Raw genomic sequence first — 23,080 nt, 5'->3', positions numbered from 1 at the left:
TAAAGCCAGATGTTAGATAGAAACTGAAATAAATGAAGAGAAGCCTCTGAAAATTAAATCTTTGGGGTTTGAATTCTGTATTTCCGCAAGTCTTACAAAACAAAGTTCGTGTAACTGCTCTTGAAAATTACCTCTAAAAACAAAATAAAGCAAATAGCTGCTAAGCACTTAAATCCCCTTAATCTATGTTCATCTTTCATGGATTTTAGGCACCTGAAGAAGGAAAATTATGAACTTAGATGGTGCATTTTTAAGAATGCATAGCATCAGTAAATAATTCTTTCACTTACAGCCAATGGAAAGTATGTGTTTTAAATTTGTCCTCTGACCACACACAAAATGGTATTTTAATGAAAAATAAGTGTTCAAATACAAGTATTTTAAATCCTAGTGAGATTGTATTTCCCATGATGACAAATGGGCTAAGCTTTTGGAAAGGAAAAGTAATGCAGTGTGGACACTCATAGCTGTGGTGTGTCATTGGAGATGTGTTCTCAACATAAAGCATGGGCTACTGGGAGGAATGTGAACACAGCATGAGAGAACAAAAACCGCTATTGTGCTAGAAGTGCCTCCTGTCCAAACGCGAAGCTTTTTTTGACTTGCAAAAAGGTTAGTCTTTTATTTTTTATTTTTAACCAAAAGGAGAAAGAAACCCCCAGTATTTTTCAGAGAAAGTAGGTACTCTACATGAAGATGGCTCTTTAGAAGTTACACCTTCCATGAAAATACTGTTAGAAAAAAAAATAAAGGGAGTCCAATGCCACTTTATTTTTGATGTGTCAGTAATAACTTCTCTGTGCAAATTAATGATAAAAATAGAGTCTGTAACAGGTCAAAGAGATCTAATATAATGTACCTCAAGATCAGAGTCAGGTGGTGGTGAAGGATTATTGTTTCTTCTGCCACGTCCACGTGATTTCCCATCTGAACTACGACGCAATCTATCTGAATCTGAATCTTTAATGGGTGTTGATGGACTGTGGATTGTACTGTATTCTGCTGTGGTAAAGAAATTATATGTTTACCTTTCAGTTTAAACTTGAACAACTTACTTGCTTTTTACATGCGACACTAAAACCAGGATGTTCACTAGAGAGTCCTAACTAAAATAATTACATATACAATGGTAAGTGGCAATACTGATACATAAATTAATTAAATCAAGTCCAAGTTATATGTAAAAACAGAGATATAAATTATTTCAGTAAAAAACTAAAGAAGTAAAAAAAATATTAATGCCTTCAAATCATAGAGAAGATCATATCACTTCATAGACAAGATTAAACTCTAAATGAACAATATTAACTGACAGCAGCTTTTTTTTAAAGAACATGCTTTCAAACATGCTTTAAGATAACCATTATGGTGACTGCTAAGAAAAAACATCTGGGTGTAGAAAACAAAAATAACATATAGAAACTGAAAACTTTTCCCAACTGTCTGGTTGCAGACACTTGACTTTTAGGTTACTACATTTGAGCCAGATGAATATAATTATTTCTAAATATGGCATAAAATACAGTTCTTATTTTCCAAGGGTAAGTTCAATTAATATGTTTGAAATATCCATCAACTATGAAGATAAAATTTACAGTATTCTTGAAAGGCTTACTCCACACTGAACTTTTTAATGAGTACCTTCAAGAAAGGATACAATTCTTTATAAACAGTATTGTATGCTAATTATTATGCTTCAGCAAAATTTATTTATAAAAATATTTACTGTTGTTGAACAGGTAAAAAAGAATGATGATTTACATATGTAAGAACATCAAAGTTTTCCTGAAATCATGCTAGTTGGAAGATGTTTTGCTACGCTTAATAGCCACAGGTCCAATAAGAGTGAAGTGCTTGAACATTAACAAAGCAGACACCCAGCAAAAATCTTCCTTCCTAAGACATTTAACTAGAAGTACCATACTCCTCAAAAATGCAACAACAAATTTTTAAATATCTTTTCAAGACTTCCTTTCACAGTCTTAAATTCACAGAGAAAAAATTTTTATTTTGATGGTTATTCTTAATTTTTTTTCCTAAAAAATTTATTTTTGTGAAGGCAGCTGGAATTTTCAGCATAAGCTATATTTATCAATCTCACTTCTCAGTTAATATTAACTACTCTTTAGAGTTCAGTAGATGTGGATATTGTATCAGTATTAATTTTCTTTTTAATCAGCTTAGACCATGGCATTCCAGTTTGAACAGACAGGTATATTTCTCACACAAGTGATTCTTTCTCCTAAAAAAACATCCTGTTGAGGTCAAAGGTTAGATTAAGGAGGAGACTCTGGACATCTGTGTAACACCACATATTCACAGTTACTCAAAATAATAACAGTTCCTTGTGCTGAATGAAAGGAAAAGGTCTTGAAATTCTCATGCTCCGCCTTCAAATCTACACTTAATGGAAATTAGTATATATTATATATTTTACATTATACTTTTACCTAAGTATCTCAGGCTACATTAAACAAAACAGAACAACAAGTTAAGATGTAACTCAAGGTAAAACAAAGATTCTTTAAAACAGACCTGTACCTAAAAAAGTGATTCTGTGTACGTGCCAATCTAGCCATGTCAGTCTACGTAAGTAAAGTCAGAGGTTTAAATGTTGAAGACCACGTACATTGCCATAATATTTCTTGTTTTCAATGACAAAGTACACTTCAGAATATTTATTTAAACTATTTAAACTTCGAATGCTTTGAATTGCTCTTTCACCTACTGTACTTAAACATACATAAGAAATCATAACTCGGCTAGTATAAATTTTCTCAACCTTTTAAACTTAAATGAATTTGCTGCACTTATTATTTTTATTATTAAAAACCTTAATAAAAAAAAAGAAAAAATAAAGAAAACAATGCACAGGAGCCTTGAAATAAATTATAGCCCCATAAAATAAACAGACCAGAATTTCTTCAACAGGTGAATTGGCCAATGATGTTTTAAATATGTGGTCTAAAACTCACATGTAATGAAATATTGCATGTCCTATTGATTAATTTAAATTAGGGTTGCTCTTGGTCTCTGACAATGTTTTTAGGAGTCTGGCTTTAGATCCCAGTCTTTTAAATTCTTCTCACAGATGTGATACACCTAAAAAGTTTAAGTGTTAAACTTGAGGTAGTAGTAACAATAGTAAATGAAACAGGGAACAGATAGCATTGAAAACATATAAACAAAACTTCATTACAATTAGAACCAAGAAAAACTACAAGAGTGAGCACACAGAGCACAGCATGGTGAGGGCAGGGAAGAAAGTCTGCTTGTAAGAGCCATCCGGCTTTCCATTTTTGCAAACACCTTCATTTAAGCATACTACATTCAGAATTTTCGAACACAGGGCTACAAGTTTGGGTGGAGAATCATTTCCATCTCCCCTTCACATGTGCAAATCATCTGTCTGGATGGGCTAGATCCTCACCTGACAGAAGGACCCCCCAGCCCTACCTTGGGAACCCAAGGCTGGCTGGGCACACCTTAGCCCACCCTTCTTGGGGCCACTGTATCTGCATCCTACCCAAGAAAGAGTTGTCTGTCTCGCTCTTATGGGTCTCCAGGACACCTACTATGCTGCTTTAACAGCCATGCCATTAAAAACAGAACATCCAACTGCAGCATTCATTACAGCAACGTACGTTCAACCTGCGAAAGCAGGGAAAAAAATTATTCCCTTCATTGTATTTGCAGGCATTTGAAGACTGTTCTCAGATCTCCATTGCTGTTAGGTTAACCCTTCCCTGACTTATCCTTTTTTCTAGGTTCTGATTATCACTCTGTATGGTGTCTCCAAACTGGATACAGCAACCCAAAGCAAAGTCAAGCAAAGCATTACTCCCCATGTCCTGCAGGCTACCTTCCCCTGGACACCACCTGGCAGGAGACAATTCACATTTTCTGCAATATTTTCAATAAATGTTAATGTCAGGATCCCTAGATTATCTCCCAAGAAGGAAGTGATACCTAAGTGGTCATTTCTCAAAGACCTGGCCAAATATGGCACATGAACTGAATACACAACATTGCTAATACCTAGAGCTTCTGAGCCTACTCAGACCAGTCTGTTATGAACAGTGTCACAGATGGCAGTAACCAATGGGGGGACATGTGACATCATGTGCAAGAAACTTACTCCGTGTAAGTAAAGGAAAACCATATCATGTACTCTTTGGATTAAGGTCATTCAACAGGGCAGCCTCTGTGCGCATGGCTGGGTTACCAGCTCACTGTCCAATGGTCACTCTCAGGTCCTCATAAGGAAACCCAATTAAAGAATCCAGTATCCAGCTGAGCCCTGAGCCTTGACAAGCCCAAGCCCTGACAAATTCTGGAGCAAGAAAAACAACAGCGGCTGAGGGTACTCGATGTGCCACTAATATCTGGAGTACTGAGAGCAGTCTGCAGGGAAAGGTAGAGTCTGGAAGGAGCTGCCAACATTCCCCATCCCACATTTGTGCAGTTCATCATTCCGGCCTAAATGTATACCTCACACCTGCTCCTATTCAGATCACATCTCCATTTTTTGAGTTCTCATCCCGTCTCCAAAGAACTCACAGCCCCTCTCAGCGTGGTGTCATCTACATATTTAATAGGCAAACACATTCTGTTCCGTCATCTAAATGATTAATGAAAATGTGGTCTGATGCTAGGCCCGAGGCAGACACTGAGGAATGCTGCTGTAGCCATCCTTCTGTCTTAACAGAGAGCTCTCACTGACTTCTCTCTGGACGTGGTCTCCTAAACAGCTTTATATCATTCTGCTGCAGTTTCTGCTAGACTGCTTTAGCCTAGTTTGCTTATAAGATTGTTAAATGAAAAGATTTAACTGTCAGGGCAGCAAAAGCTTTGCTAAAGTCAATCTATATAGCCACAAAACAAGTTATCGTTATACCCATTATTCTACATTAATTGATAGGAGGAGGTTAATTTGTTCAACCTCAGCTGACTTCATAGTACAAACCATTTTGTAATACTGGCCCTGGGAAATGACTATGTCTCTAAAGCATTGAATTTAATTTTATCCTGTTCTTAAACATCAGAAATACAGAAACGCAGGAGAAAACCCAGCCCTCCACAAAATCACGAGTGGAATATGGGGTGAGAATCAGCTCTCCACTGCCTGTCCCAACACTAAAGCAAGCTCACCAAAGGAAGCTGGCAGCAGTCAGGTTAAACACAAGAAGGAGGAGTTCAGATAAAAGCTAGGAGATTTGCGGCACATTTTGCCAAAAAATGCCAGACTCCCAAAAGATTACAATGGTTCAAGAGGAGCCTGAAGATATTCCTGGAAGAGAAGCATACAGGGGTGCTACAGCCATGCCACATGAGCAGGTTGGGTCTACGGGACCGAACAAGGTGGCAACGGCCCCAGGCTTCACTGCCTGTTTCTGGGAAGTCATTTCAGTGTAGGTCCAGCCTGAGCATCAGTGTAGTCTCCTGAGCATTCTCAATAGGGGCTGGAAGAATTAGGAGCTGTCCTGAAAGACACTTTCTTGGTTAGTTTTGTCCGGAAGGACACCAGCTGGGTGCTCTAGGACTGCTCTGCTGAGCCAAAGCTCTGCATCAAAGCAGCCTCCTGCTCCAAATTTAAATGCTAATGTAGGCACACCCTAAACATACAAATGACAGCAGCTTTGAAAATCCCCCGAGATGAAAATACCTGGAAGCTGGAAAAGTGCTTAGGGCAAGTCTTGCAGAAGCTTAGCCTATCCTTGCAGCTCCCGGGGCGTTTGCTGATGGCCACTGCGGCAGGCAGGTACGGGGCTGGTTGATCCAATGGTCTGGACCAATACAGCCATTACTGTGTGTTGCATATGCCCTCACAAAATTGTACTAATAATGTAGGAACAGTAATTCTTCTGCATTCATTGAGAGACACAGAAGTTAAGATCTCTCTGCTACCGAACCTCTCTGCACTCTGCCCCGGGCAGACACCAAAACATTACAGCTTGTTTCTGCTTCACACACTCAGAGTTCCCTCTTCCACACCTTGACCAAGTGTAATAGACCCAACCTTGACTTCTCTAGTCAGTCAGAAAAACACTTTAAACCAAGACTCTATAAATGTATGCCTCTTTTTCCAGGTGTGACTGATACCCCCTGCTCCTGACCCCTGGTAGTAACCCCTGTACTGTAAGCTGACACCAACCCAGACAAAAACTACACATAAGTGTGAGGAATAAAAAATGTTTACATTCTGGTTTACCTCAGATACATGAGCCATACTTTAGCATACTTTTCCCTATGCTTCAAGGCACCGTATTATTTCAACTTGACATAATACTTCATAAGCATATACCTCCCTGTTATACATCATTGTGGGCAGTCTCGATGGTTTTATCACACAGCACAATTTTCCATCATCTCATAAATAAGACTACTTTGATTACTTATGAATGGATAATACAGCCACAGAGACACCATTGGCAACACTATATTCTGTAATTCCTTTCTGTTTGTTATGGAAATCCCCCCATAAATTGCTGTATTTTCTTGCTATCGATTTCAATGTATTACACAGCAACAGTATCAAATGAGGAATCTGGGGAAAACTAGCTATCCCAGAAATCCCAAAATCAAGTCTATCTCTACGTAAATCTCACTGGCTGTGTGGGTAGAGCTCTTGCTGTTGACAAAGGCATTGCAAATTTCATAAGACTTTTTCTCTACTACACTGAAAGGGTATGCAAAAAAGAGTAAACGCACATTATCAAAGTAATCATATCTCATGTCACAATGTAAATCACACAGGCGAGATGGGCCTAGGATAGCTAGAACAGTCAAATGTCTCTGCAAGTAGGTATGCACAAATATTTTCCATTTTGATTGTGCCCAGATTAATGGTTTCCCCTCAAATTTTATACTTAATTTTGAATAAAGACCTTAAATCCTCAGGCCTGATTTATTTCAACTCCTGCATAACAAAATAAAAATATAAGATACAAGTAGTTTGAATATGTCGGTCTCATGCTATGATTTTCTTACTTTTGCATAAATAAAGCTAAACACAAAATTTCACGAGCACTATACAAACTTCTTCCTTTACTCCTTACATAAAACTGAAGCAGGATGAAACAAGGCAGCAGAATCACACAGGTATTTGAGGATTTTTCTTTTTTTTTTTACTTTTCTATAAAAAATGTGACTACTACACTAGCAGTAGTGTACTACCATGCTAGTAGTAGTGAGTAAAAGTCCTAAGTATTGGAAGAAATATGATAACGCATGCTTGCAGGATCACAGAAAGATGTCTTTAGTACTGCTTTGACAAAATGTCAAAATCTGCACCTTATGAAACAAATATAAGGTTTGTCTGTTGAGGACTACTATTATAAACTTGACAGAAACCCTTAATAGTCTGTTTAAAATATTTGCAAAAATGCCGATTTATTTCAAGGCTTGGGTGACTTCTTGATTTAGCATTGTATATTCAAAACAACGACAAAATATCATATTAAGAGTGTATCTTCTATATAACAGTATACACTAACTATGTATGACAACAACTATATTAACAAGCCCTGCAGTGGTCCAGACTGTTCCCTCCAACTTTCAATGTTGAAGAAAAAAAGCTGAAGCATAATGGGCCCATAGTGCCACTCTCCATTGTAGGCATTTCTTCCTTACTCATTATTTATTCTTTCAAATAATTTGAAATTACTGACACTTTTGATGCTCCTAAAACCAATGATGAATATCCCATTTATCTATTAAAAAAAGTCTATTTAAAAGTGCATCAAGTTCTTAGCCTCAACATATCTTGTGACAGTGAGTCAGGCTATATATTGCTGGATGCATCGCAAAAGAGTTAGAAGTTGTACCTTGTTAACATAAAACCAGGAGAAAAGCAAAACCAGTGCTCTACTTTGCCATTCATTATTGCATCCAGTCTAATTCCTGTTTCTTCAGAATTTTCATTGAGTTTACTTCCCACATAAATATATGCTCTAGATTTACTTGTCACTTATATCTATGAAAAAAAGCAAACATTAAAACACCAATAACGTACTGTGAATACAGCAGTATTTGTTTCCAAACAGCTATTAGTGAAAACAAACAGCTATTACTGAAAAGTTGCCTATATAGTCTATTTGCTCTGTTTCACTTCCTTGCCTCTAATTTAGTGTTATGAAATATAAGAAGTAACTGTAAAAGTAGCTTTTCATTTTCCAATACTAAATATGATACAGTGTTCAAGCAAAAAGAAGTTTAGTCTTTAGAGCAAAATGATGACTCACGGCTGACAACAATTTTTGTTGCTAGCACTGCCCTTGTGGGGTTTTTGTTCTGCACTGTGAAGTATGTCAGCAATATGAAAAAAAACTTCCAGTAATATTTTAAACATACTTATTGCAGAAACGAAGAAAACTGGGAGATTAAACCTCAAGAATAATGACAGTCTCTCTCTATGCGAGAAACACTTTAATAAATTGTAAATACAGCATCATATGAATACAGTATCATATTTGCACAAGTGTCTGTGTAAATCCAGCTTTTGTCTAAGCAATGCTTGAAATGGCATGAATCTTCTGCATCCACAACATCCTGCAGCAAGAAGCTGCACAGCTTACTTATACACAACATAAAGAAAGACTTCTTTTTGTTCACTCTGAACCTACTTTATTGAATTTGAGTATTGGAATGGAGACTGAGTTTTAACTTGCTAGTCTACTTTTACCATTTTTTATCATTTTAATTATTATTACTTCTCTCACATACTACAGCTCACACAAAAAATCAGCATCTCACTGTTCATACCAGGGATAATCTACTCAAGTATGGACGAAAGCTCACCCCAGAAGGAATCTAACAATCTGTTGTTATTCTGATAAAAATAATTTTCTTCCATTAAGTGAAAGTCAGAAGTCTACAAGTGCAAAAAAACCTTTGAAAATTCTTACTTTTGAACTGAAACAAAACGTCCAATTAAATCAGAAACAAAGCACATATTAAAAATGTGAAATGTCATACTGAGATTAACTGTTCTGTTTAACTTCTGATTATGTCACTAGCAAAAATACTAGCAAAAAAGCCTTTTGTTCACAAGAATATCACATTAATTTGTACATCTGATTTATGGAGACAGGGACTATCAACTTCTGTGCAATCAAGAGTACAAGAAATTTTTCAGATCCACAACAAGAAGAGAAAGAAGAAACAATGAGCATTGAAAATCTCAGGTTCTTCTGCAAGAATCCTGGATTGCGTGGCAAAAACGTCCACATTTAACTAGGAACTGTGGGAAACCATAAAAGGATTATATTATATTTGGACAAGGAATTAAATATGTTTTAAGTGAAATTATCTGAGCTTTCTGAGTCTGCAAAACTCCACTAAAAATGTCACAAGAGCACATAATTACCTTCTCTCTTTTCACATGTTTCTTACCAGACTCTTCTGTTTCACTTACTGGCCCAATTTCATAGGAAACACCTATGCCTGTCAAATTATTCTGGTGCCTCTAAAGTCTGAAGGCTGTTCTGTGCTTGTCCTGGCATAGTTCAGAACTGCACAGATTACATGGTTTTTTAAAATATAGATGATGTCTAGGAATATCAATAACCACTAAGAACAGCTGCAATTCAGCAGCTGGAGCCCATCCTACTAAAGGGATAGGTAGCTAGTAGTAGCCTCATGTGACGGCCCTGCACAGCTCCTCACCAGCTCTCATATGCAGCGTTCCAGTTGTGGTAGAGAATCAGCAGCCTAATGTGCCCAGATGTGGCAAAACTGGTGACAAATCTGACTACTTGTAACTAAAATTCGGTTAGTTAACTTCTTTGTTCTGTGTTTTTGACCCAGCTGTTAATTTCCTTCTCTCTGATATGCCTTTCACTTATCCCCACTGATCCCATTTTTCTTTAACCCCAGCTTTACTTTGTTTTCCAAGCATACTGTGCATGAGCTCAACTGAGGCTTTGCAATAAGCTTCAGCAAGAAGAAGGTAAAAAACTTTACTGTCCAAGGGGAAATGGCAGGCACAGCACTGGATTCGCTGACTGGTCCTTCCCTTCTACCAGGGTTGAAGGCTTGTGAAGCAGCAGAATGTTCTCACCTAATTTTAACCTAGGAACCCAACACTGGGTTGTCAGTCACCTCAAACTGCTCTCATACCAGTGGACAGCTTTGGCACCTCAGGATTTAGACTGTCATTAAACTGAACTCTAAACAGAGATACTCATCTCTCTCCACTCAGTACAAGAGCGTGAATGGGCTTGATCCTGACTTCAGTGCATAAAGACAAATGCGTAAAGATAAATGGAGAAATCTCGGTCTAGCCCTATACCTTCTGCGAATGTGACCGTGTTGGTGAAGGGAAACAGAAAGACGGCTTCCATCAGCTCCATCTAATCGAGAGTGGCCCACAGCAGGTACTTTCCTAAACAGGTCCCTGCCTGTGGCACAGGTAGCCAGCCCAAGATAACCCCGTAAATACATTAAGAGTTGTTATTTGCAAACCATTTGAAGGAATTTTTTCAGAACTGTTAAATCAGTCATAAGTATCGCAGGGAAAGAGCAGTCTTAGCAATGCCGGAGGAGCTGTGCACATGTCCAACGTATAGTTAAGCAAGCAGTGATAGGGCACCCATGGACGTATAGTTTTCAATACGTGAAAGCATAAACTAGAAGAGGCTTAGGAGCAGGACCCATCCATGACAAAGGCCACCAAAATCTTTCAAATTTTTACACAAAACTTTCATAACAAAAGTGTGGACGATATGAGGGAGAAAAGAAAGACTTCTTAAAAAGGAACTGATAGAAAAATTTTGTCCAGGTTTATAGAGCACAGAAAACTATTTAAATAAGACAACAGCTTTTAAGCCACTAAGTCTGAGCTTGGGAAGAATATACCTCCTCTCTCCATATATGTGTTTACTGTTGCTTTAAGGAAGTATCAACTACTTAAAAAAAACCGTACACAAAAGTTTTGCAAAAGATCAAGACCCAGATAATACAACAACTTAATTTCAGTATCTTGATGAAAGCCAAAACTTGATCACATTTGTTTTCTGGGGTAAGAGGAACCTACTGCTTCTAACTGAAAAAGAAAAGCAAACAAACCCACATGAAAACACCCCCCCCCCCAAATTAAAAACAAAGTCAAACCCAGAGTAATTATGCAGACTCCAATACACATCCATATATTCTAAAAGCCACAGACTTCAACATGCATTCATATATTTAGAAAGATTCCTTTCTCAAACACATTGCACACGTGATTTTGTGTATATAAACGCACACAGCAGCTGTATTTTAGTCCCTACTTACTTTCAGCAAATGTACCAAAAGAGACAACACTGCATACATTTTCTTCAGGTACACACTCATGCAGAAAAGCAACTGAGTCCTAGCAAATAATATTAAAGCTCACATTGCACATGCAAGATCAGTCACATCAAGTACTTCAAGAAATCTAAAACCAACCCCCCCCCAACCAAACTTCAAAACAAAACCTCCTGATAGCATTGCCAAATCATAGCTGCTTCTTACCGCACTACTGAGAAACACATCTGCAACCTTGGACTTTCTGACAGATTTCAAATTTCTGCCATCTACTAACTACTGACATGCTTGAACTGTTAAAAAATGTTTGTGGGTTTTTTTTTTTAATAATGGGAAAAGTATTTTTCACCCCTCATTTCCAAAAACAGCTGGAGCAGTTTGGCATAAATGTTTAAAAAATATCTCTTAACTAGTAAAGGACTGCCAAATTCCAGCAAGAAAGGTAAAATGACTGGGAAATAGGACAAGCAACCGAAAATCTTTTCTTAAAATGGAAACACTTGTGCAATTTTAACTCCCCATTACAAGCATTATTATGTCCTCTGAAAGTGAAAAACACAAAAGCACTCTTTGAAGTGGACAGTCGGGCTATGGTCTGAAGGCCTCTTGATTTCACTCTTAAGAAAAATCAAAGGAGTTCATCTTAATGAAGACAGAGCTTAAAAGCATCAGGTTCTGGTTTAGTGTACAGCCTTTCCCATATCCCTCAATTTTTAACACAAGCATTTTACAAATAAATAGAAACAACTTGCACTTCACACAACCTTTAAAACTTTTACTGATCCCCGGGTTTCTTTAGTCTATTTTCTGTTAGAATCTGTGCAAGACGTGCCACAGGCTCAGGATTAAGAAATAATAATAAAAAAAATCAGTGACTACACAAAAAAAAAAATCCAATTCAATCCCCTTTCAACTTACAAAAATGTGCCTCATAGGGACCATAAAACCCATGTAATTACCTGCTGCAGGATCTGTAACCGCTTGACTGGTGATGCCAGATGGTGGTTCTTGAAGCTGGTATGTTGCATTTGTGGAGGGTGTCGTTGGGCTGGTGTTGCTGTTTGTCATGTAATGTGAAGGATATGGTGAGCTATTATAATACTGTGCATACTGCCCCTGGCCAAAACTGGGATAAGAGGGATACTCCTGCAAGACAAAAAAGCAACTGAATAGTCCATCAAAGTTTTGCTACTTTTTAGTATAAATTCCAAAATATAACTACAAACACATGTCAGACTTTCAGCACGTATGCTGCAGGACCTAAAAATGCAAAGCAGTAAAATGAAATCTGAATTATGCATAATTTAGTATGTCTTCTCATAAAATAGTTTATTAGACACAGCACTGAAGATGTGTGAATAAGAACATTAACCCCAGACAGTTCTACTATTGGAAGATGACAAATTGAAGAATAACATCTATAAACATTAGTTTAACTTGAAAGGATGCTAATTTATTTCAAAAAGCTATTTGAGGGTTAGATTTTTTCAGTGGATGAGATTCTAAGTTTGCCAAAGTTTCCTCAACTCATATTTACAAATTTACCTGCTGTGAGCTATTAAATCCAGTAGAATTTGTGAGTGAATTATTTCCCGCATATATTCCTGATGATGTTGTAAAACTGCTGCCTGAAATGAAATGAAAAATTATGTGAATGACTAAAACATGGTATCAGAAAATAACTTCCATCATGTAATTATATCATAAGGATATGGCATATTTGTAATATTTCCCATATGTTGACCAGTTTGGTTGTCATCAGCTCTGTAACATGTTAATATACGGAAAGTGATAATTCATCGTTCCTACACCCCATGTTTTGTTACTGCAATAAAAACAAAACCTTGAAATTTAGACAGGAATTTGGAGCCACCTCAGATCTGATTGAATATTAGGCTATGCCACCCCTCTGACTAATACCCAGCACTGGGGAAATAATGAGGTTTTCTTTACTTCCAGTTTTTGTTGACAATGCTGTCTTCCCTCACTGAAGCCCATTGGCTCCATTTCTCCTCCCACCTTCAAGAACCAGTTTCTCTCCTCTCCCTGAGACTCAGCCCCTCTCTCAGGAACAGCAGAAGCTGTAGCTCCCTGCACCAAATGGCTCACCCTGATTGCAAAGCCATTAGGATTTGCTCATCAATCATAGACAGCCTTGGGCTGCAAACCTTCTTTTTTGATAGTCTCCCAGGCATGAAACAAGGGAGAAAAGTACACCTCTGAGAAAGAAGTCCCAAGATTGAATTCAGCCCAGAGAGACTGAATTACTGCCTTTACCTCCCCCCTCCCCCCCGTTCACGAGCCACCAAAAATAGACAGATGGGGCTCTTGTTTAATACCTAACCTGAGAAGCTGTTCCACTAAAAGGGCAGCAACCCCCTTTCAGCTGTTTTGCCCTTTTTGGTTATAACCCAGGAGTGACATAGCCACCAGCTGAGACATATGGATGTACAGGGTGAAGCTACATAAGCCACCAGAAAGTCTGTAATGAGGCAACCTATTGAACTCGTCCAGCGGGAGAGCACCAGCCAGTGAGAGCTCCCATTAGAGCGTACGGGTTGTTTACAGCCTCCCTCGCCGCCGAAACCTGCCTTAGTGCAAAGATATACCGAGACCTTGGGAGCAAAAGCTTGCAGGTGAGCAAATGAGGCAACGAGGGGTGGAAATCAACAGGGAGCAAGGCACACGGATGCGCCGATCCTCTGATGCATCTGACACAACTCAATTAGCAACAAAATCCTATGCAGCGGTTACTCATTGGGAAAAGCGACGTTTCTTGCAACTCCAAACAGCGAGGAATGCAGGCAGGGCTGCATGCTTACTACAGCCCCTGAAGGGCATTTGTGAGCTATTTACTTTTTTAAATAGAAAAATTCAAATCGATAGGTATCCTAGCTGTAAGAAGTCAGAAGGAAAGATACTTAAATGTTTTGATTGCAAAAGACACATAAAAGTTAAGCCTCAAAGCAGGAGATGTAAAGTACAATAGCAGTGGGAGTAAAAGATGCAGCTTAAACTCAACATGTGATAATGACTGTAAACATTTCTCTTGTATTTTCTATCAGTGCAAAAGCTCTGTGGTTGTTGAAAGATGCTACTAATCCTGTGAACTAAAATCAGATTACTTCAGCAGAAGAGCTGACATCCAAGTTTAGCAGATAGTACAGATAAACAGTACTAATGAGAAAAACATGTTGTTTTAAAATTTAATTTAAAATTGGAAAACAGATGTTATTTTTTATTATAACAAACCCCAGAGCCAAAATACAGCTGAAAAATATTTTAAATTGCAAAACTTTGAAATGCTATTTTATTTCTAAGAGTGCTTTGGCTGGAAGAATCTAAGTCACTGTGTCTCTTTTTATTTCTGTAGTTATTTCTGAGTGATGCAGTAATACATTCAAACACAGGTTTTATAGGTACACGGTTTGAGCCGTTCTAAAAAGACATAAAAGGCCTCTCATAGTTGTAAGAAAAAAAAAAAACCAAAACAAAACACACCAAAAACCCAAAGCTTTTTTTGAGGAATACATTACCTTTCCACAGAAAGTTTGGCAAACAATTTGCAACAGCAAATGAGAAAAGTAATTACATGCCAGCCAGCATCTCTCCCTCTCAGACAAAGACACACATACTAACATGCAGATCTCTCTCTTTCATCTCATGGTCAGCACTGGCTCCTATGGAGGAGGGGTAGGGGTCTCTTAGACCGTAACAAACATGAAGCAGGTTTCTCAGAAACGGCTCTGTGGGCCACCCAGAACTACTGGCCTAAAGTTGTTTTTTAAATACTGCAGGTTTTGCCATTTGTTTTTTAAATACTCAGCCACAGCATACCATAGAGCTGCTGTCCTGCCTGAGCTGAACAAACACAAAAATAAAAATCTCTACGAAATGCATGAGATTTATTGCCCCAAGTTGGGCAGCTATGTAGCTTTAAAATGTGATAAAAGCTGTAAATTGCAGGTCAAAGGTCTATTTTGCAAAGAGCGCGGACCCACATTAAAGCTGGGAATCCCAGTCAGTGTCGGAAGACGGCCGGACCCTGCTGGGACCAGGGGCGGGCTCCAGGCACGGAGCTCGCCCCCATGCCTCGGCGAGGTGCAGGTTGGGGTCCTCCCCTGGGTATTGGCCACAGCAGTCCATTTGCTTTCCTAGCTCAGCCTCCTTGCCATGGGCTATGTCTATCATCAGGGTACAATGTATGTGGCAGAAGTTTAGTGCAGCTCTCCTGGGAAAGCCTAAGTCGGCCAGATGGGCTATTTAAACTCAAAGGTTTCTTCCGTTTGCTTACAGTGTTTAAAAATCCTTGGCAAACTCCCCCTTGTTGTCCTAGTAACTGCTTGGCCATCCAACACAATATTTTTAGACTGTATAATAATAACCAAATACCTTAACGTTTACTTTTTTATGGTTGAATTCCCAAACCAATTGGCTAGTATATTCTCAAACATCGCAGTCTTGGTAACTGTAACAATGCTGGTGGTGCTCATCACGAGTCTAGTCCCTTCCAGCGGTAGGATACTCGGGCTCAGAGTAAAAGCCAGGCTCGTATCGCAATCAAAGGATACTCAGGAAGGCAGTTGCAAATGGAGCTCTTCCCTTGGCATTTCCCCTGGTCCTCCTCCACTCCATTTATCCTCACTGAGCAATCCCTATAACTCTGCCAATATAGGAACAACAGCCCATTCCCACAGCCATTAGTCATGTAAGTGGTCTTTCAACATCTATGAAGCAACTTATATGAAAAACAGCTTAGGGAACATACTCCTTAAAGTAAGGGTGGGGAGGAGTGGGGAGATGGGGTGGCAGAACCACTTCAGTCCTCTTCCCATCCTCTCCCCTCCACATCCCGCCCCGTTAAAGGGATGATAAATTTGTAACAAACAAAAATCTAGTTACCAGAATAACCTTAGCAAGCAATCACAGGCAGCGATTTTCCTCAGCATTTCCAAAAGTTGGCAGTCTCTCCCTCTGCTATTGTTTGGTGACTAATCACACTGTAATTTTAGCAGGGTCAGGAAAAGCACTGGGTTTAATTGGCTGCACACGCACCGCCAGGCAGCGCCTTTACATTGCAGGGAGACATTCACCCCAGGGAGAGGAACCAGAATAACTCCAAAGCTTTTGAGCACAAGGTAACCCCACTCAGGGAGCACAAGCAAGAAACGCCCTTTACTGCAGGCGAGAATGCCAGCAGGGACTGGAGCACGCTGTCATGTAATGCTCCATTGCAAAGTAGGTTGTGGGAGCCATCATCTCCATTTAGCAGCTCCGCAGCCACATGCAGAAGAGGAACACCTACTGCAGGCTACGACAAGGCTGAAGCTGCATCCTGTCCATATACTACTAGAGGGGAAAGGGAGAATAAACTTATTTCCGCCTCTGGAGGTTTCTGCACAAACGACTGAACAGCAGCAGCACTACCCCCATCTTCCGTCAAGAGAATCAACTTTGTCCTTAAATAATAGTTGAAATTATGAATAGGTTCTCCTTCCAAAATTAAATGAGGAAAGGGAAACAAATGTTCCTTTTTACTTTTAACATCTGTTCAATCAAAAGAAAGAATTAAGTCAACTTAAAGTTGTTTCAAATTCAAAAGTTAGCCTAATGAAAACATCAAAAAGATATATAATCTCATGTATAGTACAGATATATACTGTCAACATTTACTGCAAGAAAGACCTGTTCAGCAATGTGATTCTTTTCTACTTATCTTCAAACAACTCCACGAACATTTTCATTTGAAATATTCTTCTTATTTCCATTCCTATGGTCTCTAAGGTTTCTGTAGGAGACCAGTCCTTCCCTCACCCACCGTTCATGAGCACAACAGAAATTACATACACACCATGGGGACCCCCAGACTCTGACGTGTGGCTCCTCTGCCCATGGCAGACAGTCAGCGATCTCCTGCCTTCCACGGTGAACAGCTCACAGCCCAAGCATGGCACAGCTGGAGCAGAACCCGGAATCAGACACCCTCCTTCCCCCAGCCCTGCAGACAATACTATCCTCAAATCAATGCCTCTGACCCTCCTCTCATTATGGCTTCACATCTGGGTCATCTTTAACACATTTCTTTTGCAGAATACTTTTAGATCCTCGCCTTTCAATGTGTACAGCTGAAATGCTTTCCAAGACCTTACTGTTCCATCTCTTGACAACTGTCACCCTTTCATGACCTTGACAGTTCTGATCTTATACACATTTTGCATATTGTAGAAAACAAAGCAATACCTTTATGACAGACCTCTATGTAGCCCATTGACTGAGTCCCAGCTTTGCTCTACTAATGCCAAAATTCACTGCTTACTCCTAAAATTTTCCAGCAAGCACTCCCTCACATTATCCCATGCTGCTCCCCCTTTCCTCCCTCCATTGAATGATTTCCCATAGACATCTGCAAAACTACTTCACTGTCCTCCCTACAATCCCTTTTTATTGACATCCCTCTGCTCTGTATCTTACAAAACCCCCCATCTTTAGAGTTGTTAGATAACCAATATGGGGTGACAACTGTTTATTATGCCTAAACAGTGTCAGCTTTATTGTTCCATTAGGCCCTCCTAACTTAAGTATTTTATTTCAGCCTCCAACTTCTACGGGCACTATATTTTCATTTGGCTGCGTAAGTTAGCACAACAGGATCCCGATACATGACTGTGGCATGAAGGCACTACTGCAACAGATATTATAGGCAACACAGACATAATTTTTCAGTAACTCTGTTTCCTACCAACCATGAATTACCAGTTCCTTAAAAGCTGGAATGTCATACCAGGAGTTCCTCATAGCTGCTGCTGGCAAGCATTTTGAGCTGTCTCCTACAGAGAGGTAGGGTTTTTTTCGGGGTGGTGGCAGAAAGGGTATGTGGGTTTGTTTTTTTGTTAGTGTGGCTATCTGCAGAAAGCAAAACCAATAACCCGGTTACAGTTACATTTACTCTGATGAGTAGAAGATCACCACTATTCTGCATGAAGATGAAAGATTGCATACTACTCTTACACTATCTTCCTCTTATTTGTCAGAGCACACTACAAATAAGCAATACTTCAGACGTCAGATGTTCACTTCTGCCCTATGGAACTACTCAGCACACAGTTCAAAAGGGAATTAAAAAAAAAAACCAAAACCCAACTCTCTTGTGTCTGAGTGAAGGACTGGATCAATATACCCTTAAAGTCATGAAACAAAAGCCTACCCTCATTCACTTGGTCTCTGAAAGCACTTCTGCCTGAAGACATTTCATGGAGTGTTTATATGATGGAGCACAGTTTAAATGGAGCGTGATAATAATAAGGAGAGGTGCTGAACTTTTAGAAAATGTCGTCCAATTCTGTGAGCGATCACTTGTTTCAACAATTCTAAAATCTGCAACACACCTGATTTAGACTGTCCAATTCAGGGGTGAATAGTCCTGCAGCAGACATCCAAAAGTAGCTATTTGTAGTAAACAAAGATATTTTTTTTTATTTTCCCTTAAAGTGGTGAAATCCAGAAGCAGGCACACCCAGCAACTTCCCAGTACCGAAGGGGAAAAAGGAATTGGGAAAACAAGGTGGAAAGATATTACGTAAACTAAACAGGCGAGTAAGGCTACAAAATATAATTGATAATAATAGCCCACACATACAAAGACTTACAGCTTTTAAATAGACTTCAAAGAAACAGACTTCAATCATTACTTAGCTACCTCCACAGCTGCAGTAGGTATTTTTATCTTCTTCTCCCTCCCAAACACACTCAGGTGTCAAATTATATTTGGCACTTCCTAAATTCATAATCCTGACACGTTTTCCAGGACTTGCTTTGTCACATTCGCTATTTTTTAATCTACTGCTATTCGGAGACACATTTTTACTGTAATAACACTACAACACTTCATTATTTAAAAATTAACAAAGCGAGAGATCTTCCAAGCTGCTGAGAGCTGGCCCGTCACTGCTCTCAGCAAAAGCAAGCATCGTTTCAGCTCCAGCTGCAGTAATATCAGAGGTAAGTTATCAAGCAAACATTCGTTTTTACCCTAGAAATGTAAAGCAATAAGGAGAAAAAAAACAAAACCATAACATTAACTGTGTCTAATTAATGGTAATATCTGTTTATACAGACCTTGCATTTGGTAGCTATAGGGAGCCTGTCCAGGTTGAGGTGTGCTAAAGCTGGCACCGTAGCTTAGAAATCCTGTCTGTCCAGGTGACTGTGACTGTGCCAATCCACCTTCTGTCTTGATGCCTGCCCACAATGCACCTAAATCAGTTAGTGACAGCAAATCTATTTGTTCATATTCAAACAGGGATGGAAAAAAAATCACTTAATTAACAGCATTTTTAACATATACCTATTATTGCATGCATGAGAGAATGAATATCAAGAGCATGCACAACTGAACAGGGTAAGGGCAGTCTAAAAGCACACATAAAACTGAAGTTCACCAGGGAGAGGTTAAATTCAAAACTGTGTTTCCAGTAACTGCAAAAGAAATTTATACATGAACAGGAAGTTGCATTATTCCTTTTTTCCTTTCCTGCCAGAGGCTAACTTTTCCATATATTCATGACATTTCACAGGGGTAGATTAGCAACTTTATATGATTTTAATGAAGCACAGCATAGCCAAGCTCTCCTGCCATCTACCCATTAATGACATAACTGAGATTTGCATTGTATAGTATTCATACATGAAAATTAAATGGCTCTGAGTGCAATGGCTTTCTAAGGAATTAGAAGTGGATAAAGAGAACTAGCAGCATTAAGTGTAGTGATGATTTTCAAAGCTAATTAAACACTATAGGAAGCATTCAGTCTTTTAACAAATAAATACCTACTAGACAGGAACTATTCCTGAAGCAGTCTCCCAAACTGGGAAAAATATAGCAGAAAATCAGTAATCTGCACTGACAGGGAAATCCATTACACATCACATTACCCTCTCATTTCCAAATTTATTAATAAAAGAATCTAAAGTCCAATTAAATGAATGGCTTGCCTCCCAACTTCAGTGATTCTTCCCCTAATTTGTAAGGCAACAAGCAAGTAAATACCAGCAAGTGAAACACTGAGGAAATGCACACAATTCAGCCTCTGTCTCTTAGTTTTAATTATAAGGTTGTCCCAACATGAACTACCATTTAAAAATAATTATAGACAAAGCAATGGAAAAGTAATACAATACTCTTAGGTTTCACTGTGGCATTCAGTGATACCTCATTGTTCAGAAAGCACTGTTATTTGAACTGAATTAACTAAGTGTGAATTGGTAACATTCCTTTGAAAATGACTGTTAATCTAAGTCCATTTCCTGGTTGGATTTTTAAAAAAATAATATTCAACAATGTTTGAAGGTAGGAGAGGGCTGAGAAGTTACTGTGTTTGCAAAACTTCTTCAATATCTCCCTATGTACAAACGGCAGCATATTTTCTTCTGCCATTTAAATAATTATTTTTCAACTGCTGTCATTAATTACCCTTAATTTCTTCTGCCAGACCTGCTAACTGCCAGACTAACCCTGTTTGCTTGTTTTTCCTTGATGCTTACTTGCTTCTTCTATTTCATGTTACAAATAAACAATTCCAAAGACAAATCTGACACCTCGTTACCAAGGGGAAACTCCTGCTATGGGTGTTTTGGTATCAGTGATCCCCATTTGCTGTCTGTTTCAGGACTTCTGAAATGCTGGTTAAATATCGCTTAGAGAAAGTTTAACTAAATCAAGCATTAACATTTCTAGTCCAGGTTTAACGGCCTGATTCAACTCTCCATCTCAAATGAAGTGGGAGGAGACAATCAAAGGCAGCGGCTGGAGGATGCCACTTGAGTGAAGACAACTTGGCACTGACGTGCTCTTTTGCAAAACTCCATGCTATGAAGAGCCTTTCATCTCCTGGGACTTACTCTTCCCACCTGCTCTCATCCAGAAGGCCTTCACTCATCAGACCTTGATGCTCCCTTCTCTTTCTCCCAAGTCTAACGTATGCAAGGAAGCAGAAAGGGACAGTGAGAAAACATAAGGGGACTGCCAGGGTCTGGAAAGAAAAGAAGTTGGTAAGCAAAGCTAGCTTTGCTGGTACTGCAGCAGGCAGGAGGAAGGCGCTTCAGGAAATTCTCCAGCCTCCTCAGGGGCTTTGCAGATGGACCAGAGCCAGGAGCCCCTGGGAGGCAGCTGTCATGGCATTCCCCTCCACCCCCTTTCCTGCCTTCATGGCTGCACCACGGTGGAGGTGGGGGAGTAGGAAAATGAAGAGGCTAGAGGGGCTTTCCAGACAGCACCTTCCCAAACGCTGCCCTAGAGAGAAAACTTCAGGGAGGCTGATAGAGGAATTCACAAATATTTTTTCTTCTAGTAAGCCCCAGAGTAAAGAAGCAAAAAAGAAAAAAGCCCCCCACTCCAACTCAGTTTTCCTTTCACGTGTGTCAGGTGTCCTCTCTTTATGCCTGCTGGAAGCTCTCTGCCTGGACGACAGAAAAGCAAGGCAGGTGGTACATGGGGTCTAAGCTGCAGACTGAAGAGGAGAATTTTGGCTCTAAACAAGGCTTCAGTTCTTGCCTATTGCAAATGGGCGACCCAGTGCTCCCCATGTGACTTAGTTGTGGAACACTGATTATATGATGTGCCTTAAGTATACAAAAATATATACGGTGTTAGGTCCCAAAACTTTTTGATAGTTATTTGCTTTTGAATATTACTCCTATAAAGTACATAAGCAAGAAGCACCTTAGCCCCAGTCACGAGGCAGTCTGAAAGGAACAAAATGCCTTAAAATCCACTTGGCTCAGGAGCTGGGGGTTTCTGTGGTCAAAACTAGCTCTGCAATGTAAAACATCAGGCAAAATTATCCAAAGTCCTCGGCACTGGGCAAAAAAACAGAACAAAACAAAAGAGCAGGCAGGCATGCTAACCCCCAGCAAGCAGTTGCCAAGTAAAGCAACTCTCAATTACAGCTCCGACGACAGCGAGACAGCTAAACTCAAGTAGTAAAATCAAGGCCTTGCTGAAGTCAGTGGGAATTTTATAGTTGACTTCAGTGAGCTCAGGATTTCATCCAGAGGAACCAAGCAAAAAAACAAAAAGTCACTGTTTGGGCTGCCCAAGCCACCACGGCCAGCCAAGTACGAACATGAGGTATCCACAGGAGAAACAGGTCAAGAAAACCACAGCAGGGAAAGGGGGTGTCTGTTATCACACTGCCTGATCCAGCTGGAAATAGCCAACAAGCTCTCATCAGCAACATGAGCTTCTGGGGGCAGGGGGAAGGATCTCCGTCTCCATAGTCTTGAAAATGTAGTTTGAATATCCTTGAAGTATTTTGTAAGTTTAAAATATAAGGGTTCAAATTGAAACGAAACATCCTATTTATGTTTGTAACCATATTTTTTGCAGTAAGTAATCCCAGGAAGAATGCTCCCTTGGGTCATAATTATTGATGATATATTAACAAAACACATTTTTTTAAGGTAAGCGGAAATAATAATCTATTGTACCTACTTTTCACAATAATCTGCTGTAGGATATACTTGAGACCCAGTGGATTTCAGCTTGCAGATTTCAGGCTGAAAGGTTCGCCCGTTTTGCACGTCAACGTTTTAATAATTTTAAGGGGCACAGCTTGTACTGTGGGTTCTGTCCTTTTGGTATAAAACTTAGATCACCTGAATGTATCTTTACAAAATATGCTGCTAAAAGCATGTGGATTGTATATTTTTAATATATTCCCCCAGAGAAATATAAGACCTATTTTCTAATAATGCATCCTCGCTGCTGAACTGCTATGTGGTCTGCCAGCAGACA

At 39.3% G+C, this 23,080-nt stretch overlaps 1 protein-coding gene across 10 annotated transcripts in view; it reads right to left on the bottom strand.

Annotated features, from left to right (window-relative positions):
• EYA1 (EYA transcriptional coactivator and phosphatase 1) overlaps positions 1 to 23,080 on the bottom strand; it is a 167,847-nt gene that overhangs the window by 45,839 nt on the left and 98,928 nt on the right. For 5 of the 10 annotated variants that reach the window (XM_056333197.1, XM_056333203.1, XM_056333195.1 and 2 more), the window contains 4 exons: positions 19,405 to 19,542; positions 12,835 to 12,917; positions 12,249 to 12,435; positions 860 to 1,002 (listed from right to left, as the gene is read on the bottom strand). In XM_056333197.1, coding sequence (XP_056189172.1) covers positions 860 to 1,002; positions 12,249 to 12,435; positions 12,835 to 12,917; positions 19,405 to 19,542 — 551 coding nt within the window. The remainder of the gene's footprint in view (positions 1 to 859; positions 1,003 to 12,248; positions 12,436 to 12,834; positions 12,918 to 19,404; positions 19,543 to 23,080) is intronic. The other 5 variants (XM_056333201.1, XM_056333199.1, XM_056333200.1 and 2 more) reach the window with 3 other exon arrangements.

This window comes from Falco biarmicus, chromosome 3 (genome assembly GCF_023638135.1).
Source record: "Falco biarmicus isolate bFalBia1 chromosome 3, bFalBia1.pri, whole genome shotgun sequence".
NCBI classification, from domain to species: Eukaryota; Metazoa; Chordata; class Aves; order Falconiformes; family Falconidae; genus Falco; species Falco biarmicus.
This window is presented reverse-complemented; position numbering and strand designations above follow the sequence as displayed.